Source organism: Thamnophis elegans, unplaced genomic scaffold (assembly GCF_009769535.1).
Source record: "Thamnophis elegans isolate rThaEle1 unplaced genomic scaffold, rThaEle1.pri scaffold_76_arrow_ctg1, whole genome shotgun sequence".
NCBI classification, from domain to species: domain Eukaryota; kingdom Metazoa; phylum Chordata; class Lepidosauria; order Squamata; family Colubridae; genus Thamnophis; species Thamnophis elegans.
The window spans coordinates 286,943-293,429 of NW_022473906.1; the positions used below are offsets into that span (position 1 = coordinate 286,943).

Sequence of the window (6,487 nt, forward strand, 5' to 3'; positions counted from 1 at the left end):
TTGTTTTAATTAAACAAAAACACACAAAAAAAGAATCATCCTTCGTTGCATCTTGTAGAAAGCGTATTGATGGGTTACAAACACATTCCGTGCGTTTCTTCCACAATCCTTACATATATTTCATTCAAATTGAGTTGTACATATTAAATCGAAAAAGAAAGATTTATGTAGCTTTTCTTGATTTCTACACTTGTACATTGTACCGCAACGTATCCTAAACTCACCTTATGGTTTTTCCTCCCCCCCTCCCCTTTAATATCTAATAGGGATTGGGAAGAATGTCATTTGTGATAGAACAGCCACTCCGCTGGATGCCTTTCGGATGATGACAGCTGCCCATTATTATCCCAAGCTTATGAGCATCATGGGCAACGTTCTCCGTTTCCTGCCTGCCTTTGTGAAGATGAAGCAGCTGATCCAAGAGGGATATGTGGGAGAACTGCTTGTGTGCGAGGTGCAGGTTCACAGTGGAAGCCTTCTGGGGAAGAAGTACAACTGGAGCTGCGATGATCTGATGGGAGGTGGAGGGTTGCATTCTGTAGGCACCTACATCATTGATCTCCTGACGTTCCTCACCAGTCAGAAAGCAGTGAAAGTTCATGGACTTCTTAAGACCTTTGTGAAACAGACCGACCACATTAAGGGAATACGGCAAATTACGAGTGACGACTTCTGTACATTTCAAATGGTCTTGGAAGGTGGCGTGTGCTGCACTGTTACCCTTAATTTCAACATGCCGGGAGAATTTAAACAAGATATTGTTGTGATTGGATCAAACGGGCGGCTAATTGCGGTCGGCACTGATTTGTATGGACAAAGCAACAACTCTCCACAGAAGGAGCTCCTCTTGAAGGATTCTGCCCCAGTCAGCAATGCCTTGTTACCTGAGAAGGCCTTCAGTGACATCCCATCTCCGTACCTCCGGGGCACTATAAAGATGGTACAAGCAGTCAGGGAGGCATTTGAAGATCAAGACGACCGACGGACCTGGGACGGACGGCCACTCACAATGGCTGCAACTTTTGATGATTGCCTCTATGCTTTGTGTGTGGTGGATACCATTAAGAGATCCAACCAGTTGGGTGAATGGCAGAACATTGTGATTATGACCGAAGAACCAGAACTGAGTCCTGCTTACTTGATCAGTGAGGCCATGCGACGGAGCAGGATGTCTCTGTACTGCTAGATTTTTGTCTTGACTCGGGGTGGGGAAAAAAAGGAAGTGAATCGAATCAGCTTTTCCCTGACAGAAATATGACTATACACATCAGGCCTGGAAAAGGGAAGCAGTTTAAAGGAACAATATTTGTTGCTAAAGCCACATTGCCTAGTTGGTGCTGAAATAGTAGATGCGTTTGAAATGCCCTCGTAGAACCTGCAGATCCTTATGGAGGAAAAATGTGTGTTAGCTTTTTACCAAATAATAGGAAGGTAAAATGTAATCAGTTTGCAATCTGTTGGGGCACAGCTGATTCAATTGTGTTTACTGTTTTTTTAAAAAAAGGTTCAGGAAGGTCTAGTTGGGTGTTACAGGAAAAGAAAACAGGCCATAAAGATGCTTGAATCAAGTTTATGTAGATTGCACAGACTTAGCCATAGCTTCTAAGAGCTCCACTGATAAAAGCATGCTACTCTGTTCTTAGTTGGTTGCATTGGTTAAATGATACAATAAGAGCATTTGGCATGAATATGTTATCTGTTGTCAAAAGAATTTGGTAGATTGGTTTTCATGGCTAACATAAATAATGTTTTTGGATTATTATTTTTTTCCTATGGAATATAACTTGAACAAGTAGGTTCCACCCCCCTTCATATTGCTCCAAATTCATAGTATGTTCCACTATAGGATTGAGCAAAAATTAATTTTAGGATAGCTACATAATGTTTGATGAGCTTTGATTCCTGGTAAATTCCAGGGTGATGTTTTTTGCTTTGTTTCAGAGCAAAACCAAGCATAACTCCTATGATACCTTAAAATGTTTACTTTAGCACACATTTTCACGGACTGGGCCTTCCCCCCCCATTAGCGGCTTGAAGTAGTCTGTCTGACAAAGTGGATTTAGTTCAGGGGTAGGTTTCTCGCCCCGTTCCAACTGGTTCGGTTGGAACGGGGCCGGCGGCGTCCTTGTGCACGCGTGCAGCGCACGCATGCGTACTAGCGTCTGTGTGATGCTCCAGCTGCTCCTGGAGGATCGCGCAGGCGCTGTATGCGTCCTGCGCATGCGTGGAAGCGCAGAACTCGTCAAAACCAGGTAAGGAGCGCGGGCGGGCGGGTGGGCCCTTCGCCGTTCCCGGAAGTTACTTACTTCCGGGTTCGCCGACCAACCAGTTCGCAGGGACCGCCGCGAACCGGTTGAAACCCTGATTTAGTTGCAAAAATCATATACTGTAATGTGTTAGTTCTCAAGCAATTACAAGGTTCCTATTTCCTAATTTGGAATTATATCTTTAAGTCTCAAACCAGGGGAACTGAGGGAGATAATCCGCAAGACATAGCTTTGAGCCAAATCTCATGTGTTTTAGGCAAAAACTGCACAATGCCTCCCCAGGAAGGAAAGCCCCAGCTTAGAGAAAGAAATGATTTACTGGTAACTAAAGGTGAGGTGAGATGTGGCGACTGATCATTTTTATACGTTTGAGTTGGACAGTTTGTTCCTGTTGTGGAAGCACATCCGTCATCATAAATGGTGTGCCTGGCAGTTCCATTGCAATATTGTTGGAGTGTCTAATCCATTATCATAATGACAACAGGAGAGCCTTTTGCCCTGTTGCTTCCATACAGATCATTCTCGGGGATCTTCACCATGAAAACTCCCAACACAATGAACTGTTGAATGTTTCTTTTCTTCCACTTTGAAAAATTCAAATAAAAATTGGAGGCATTATTTGGGACTGTAGGTTTCATATTACTTTATCCCTAGAATGGAAATTACCCTGCAGGAATTGATGAATATTGTAGCAAAAGTTGCCAGAGCTCACTAGACTAAAAAAGCCATTTGACCCCTAACTACCTACAGGGCCTAGACCTGTGATGGCGAACCTGTGGCGCACCTGCCAGAGTGGCATGCAGAGTCCTTTCTGTGGGCACACGCATCATTGCCAGCTGTTCCTCCAGGTTCTGGTTCTCCGGCATGTGCATGCGCGCTCAATCTTTGGCACTGGGTGCCAAAAAGGTTAACCATCACTGGCCCAGGCCAAGACCAAAACTCAGGAATTGTCTTTGATGGGTGAACTGAGCCAACGACAGCCCCAAATGGTAAGAATTTGATCTGGTAACCTTCCTCCCCCCCCCTCACTTGTTGGCACTCCTCTCTCTCTCTCTCTCTCTTTTCTAAGTAGCAGAGAATAAGTTAATTGATGTCCTGAAGAAAGATTTTGAAATTATGATAACCATGATAGATGTGATCTTGGTTACATCTCTTTACGGTATTTTGCTTTTAGAAATAGCAGTGTCAAGTCTTATCCTGGACAAGAGTCATTCTTGTGTTTTGATTGATTCTACAAGTTGTGAAAGAAAGAAAAAGTGCTCTCTTCCATATATACGTTGTTTATTCTCTGCTCTGGGGTAGCATTTGCAAACTCTCCTGGATAAATTTAATCAATAATCCTCTTAAGAAAGCTCCAGTTTGTTTGCAAATATCACCATCCCAACAAACATTTACTATTAAAAATCCCGAGAGTTGCACTGGCTTAAAATGACACTTTACCCTTCGGTTGGGAAATGCATGGGATTTTGAGGCTGGTGGTGGTGCTGAAGCCCAACAGAGCATTGTTTATAAAGTCATAATATTGCCAGTGAGGATGGGACTGATTTTTTAATTATTATTATGTATTGGAAAAGGGAAATGTTGGTAGGGCTTAAATATCTATTTTAGTGGGGGGGGGGGTATTGCATTAAAAGGACTAGTTGCACTGATGAAAATAATTTTCCCGGCAATACTGTGGGAACTGAATCCGGCCACAAGCCACAAATTGCCCACTCTTGCTTTATATCACAATTTGCATTTGTCTGGCAACTGATCTTCACCAGAAGTTAATAAACTGCCCAAAGTCAGGAATTAAAGATTTATGAAAAGATGGATTATACTTGGTCGAGTAGGGCTTGGTTTAGCACTTTGCATGTATAACTGAGAGAACTGCGTTAATTTCTAGGAACTGGATAGAGCCCATTTTGTATAAAGTCAGATGACAAATAGCAGAAATGGAAGAATCCTGTTCTGTCATGGAAATCATATGTACTTGAGCTTGCCTTAACTAGTTTAATGTTGGGGGATTATTTAAAGGAGTATCTGTTATTGGGACATCTTAACAGCATCATGAGCAATCTTTCTTGCCTGCTAAGGTGTTTCACTTGTTTCTATATATGGATTGATAGCGCATCTTTCAAAAAAGGATCTCTACAAGGGTCAGTAATAGAACCTCCCTTACCTTTCCTCCTCTCCTAGATCTAAAACTGCAGTTGAAATAGCAGGTGGGTGGGTAGGAATATGTTTGCACTAAGAAAAATTAGAATGTAATGGCATCACTTTCTTTTAAATTATCACCACTATCCCTCCATCCCTGTTCAAAGTTTTACATACAGTATCAAATACTGGATAGAAAAAAAATAATTTTAAAAGAGCAAAATGGATGAAGCGTTGGAGAAGTGTCATTGTTATTGGATGATGTTTGATACTCCCATTTACTTGATAATAAACGAAACTTCTGCAACTCCACGTTCTTGGGGTACGTTGAAACTACAGTGCCCATTATCCCACTTAATGTTGGCTCTGCAATTTTGCAGTTGTGGACCTAATACAGCCGGAGGGCACCAGATGGCTGCTATATAGACTATTACAAGTTCTCCATTGCTTTTGCTGTACTGTTGGTCTCCATCTGAACAATCCTTGCAGAATGATTTATTCTCCGATTTACAGGGTTTTTCCCCCCACAGTAATTTAAATAATAAAAGAAAGGAAATCTGCTGGGGAACATTTTGTTTTTTGTTTTATCCTAGGCAGATTTAGTCGGTTTTTGTTTTTGTGTCATTCTGCTGTCCTTCTCTAAAAAAGCACTGAAGATCACAGAGGGAGACAGAGAGGTACTTAGCCCTATAAATCTTCTTAAAATAGCATTTCTATGATTAATTGCAGTTCTTTCATTGATCTGGTTCTAGAATGACATTTTGCTCTTTGTTTTTAACTTTAAACATTCAAGTGTACATTTATTGCTGTATTTAATATATATATATATATATATATATATATATATATATATATATATATATTGTGTTTTACAAGCATATATATTATATAGAGCGTGAAAATATATATATATATAAAACCATATATATATGGTTCACCAACACGCGGTGACAAAACCGCGGCAACAAAACCGCGGCGACAAAACCGTGATGTCAAAATCGTGCCCACAAATGCGCGCTGACAAAAGCACGCCATCAACAAACAACAGTGGGTTGCGAAAACGTTATAACCCTAACCCTAACCCTAATCCCGCTTTTGTGGGCGTGATTTTGACATCGCGGTTTTGTCGCCACGCATTTGTCAGCGCACATTTGTCGGGCGTGCATTTGTCGGGTATATATATATATATATATATATATATATATATATATTCAGTTGCATGGGCATTTTGTGTGTAGCAAATATTTTAAAAAGTTATTTATCAAACAATAAAATTGTGATTAAAAACAGATTCTATATTTTATACCTCAAGAGGTTAGAAAGCAAAAAAGAGAAAGCGGGGTTATCGCAAAAAGAAAAGAGCAGATGTGGAGAATGTGCCCAGCTTTTGACAACCTGCCTGCTTTTTTAATAGAAAGCAGCCTTTGATGTTTCTCAGCTACAATAAAATCCATACAACTTCTGTACAATGTTTATGCGTTAGTCTTTCATTGTTTGGGGGAATGTAGTTAGATATAATCTGTCCTTGGCATATATGTGCTGCTTTAAACAAGGCTTCCTGCTGTTCGTACATATTTGATAATCGGCATAAAAAGAACTGAAATGCTGAATAAAGACATAAAAGAGACTGGGTTCCAGGTGCAAGTCATTCCTTTCAGTTGTGTGTTCTTCTTCCATAGCCTAGATTTTTTAAAAATAATTCATTACTCCCACATCATAACCGATGTTTGATATACCTGAATGAACACTCCCAAGATTTCTACTATCCATTTTATTTTGTTTCTTTGAGGATAAGACTCCAGGGAACACAGTGGGAAGAAGAGAAGTAATTGATTCTCTTCCACTGCCCTGGGGCCAGCTTGAATAGCTATTTTGAAATATAAAACATTTTTAGTATCTCTGTCAAATAGTTTTTATCTGCTTTTACTCGGCAGAATTCTGTTAGGGCTTGGTATGGCATGGAAGATGAATCTTAGAAGCTAAACATTTTTGCCATAATTGGAACAAAGGCAAATCCAATGCAATATAATACAGTATGAATACTAAACACCTATACATACCCTGTGTTTGTTTTTAGCTGATTA

At 40.4% G+C, this 6,487-nt stretch overlaps 1 protein-coding gene across 1 annotated transcript; it reads left to right on the plus strand.

Moving 5' to 3' along the window:
• The first annotated feature begins 271 nt into the window (after positions 1 to 271).
• LOC116523643 (glucose-fructose oxidoreductase domain-containing protein 1) lies at positions 272 to 2,141 on the plus strand. Its single transcript, XM_032238771.1, has one exon. It carries the CDS (start codon positions 323 to 325, stop codon positions 1,184 to 1,186), a length of 864 nt encoding a protein of 287 aa, XP_032094662.1. The 5' UTR covers positions 272 to 322; the 3' UTR covers positions 1,187 to 2,141.
• Positions 2,142 to 6,487: the final 4,346 nt, after the last annotated feature.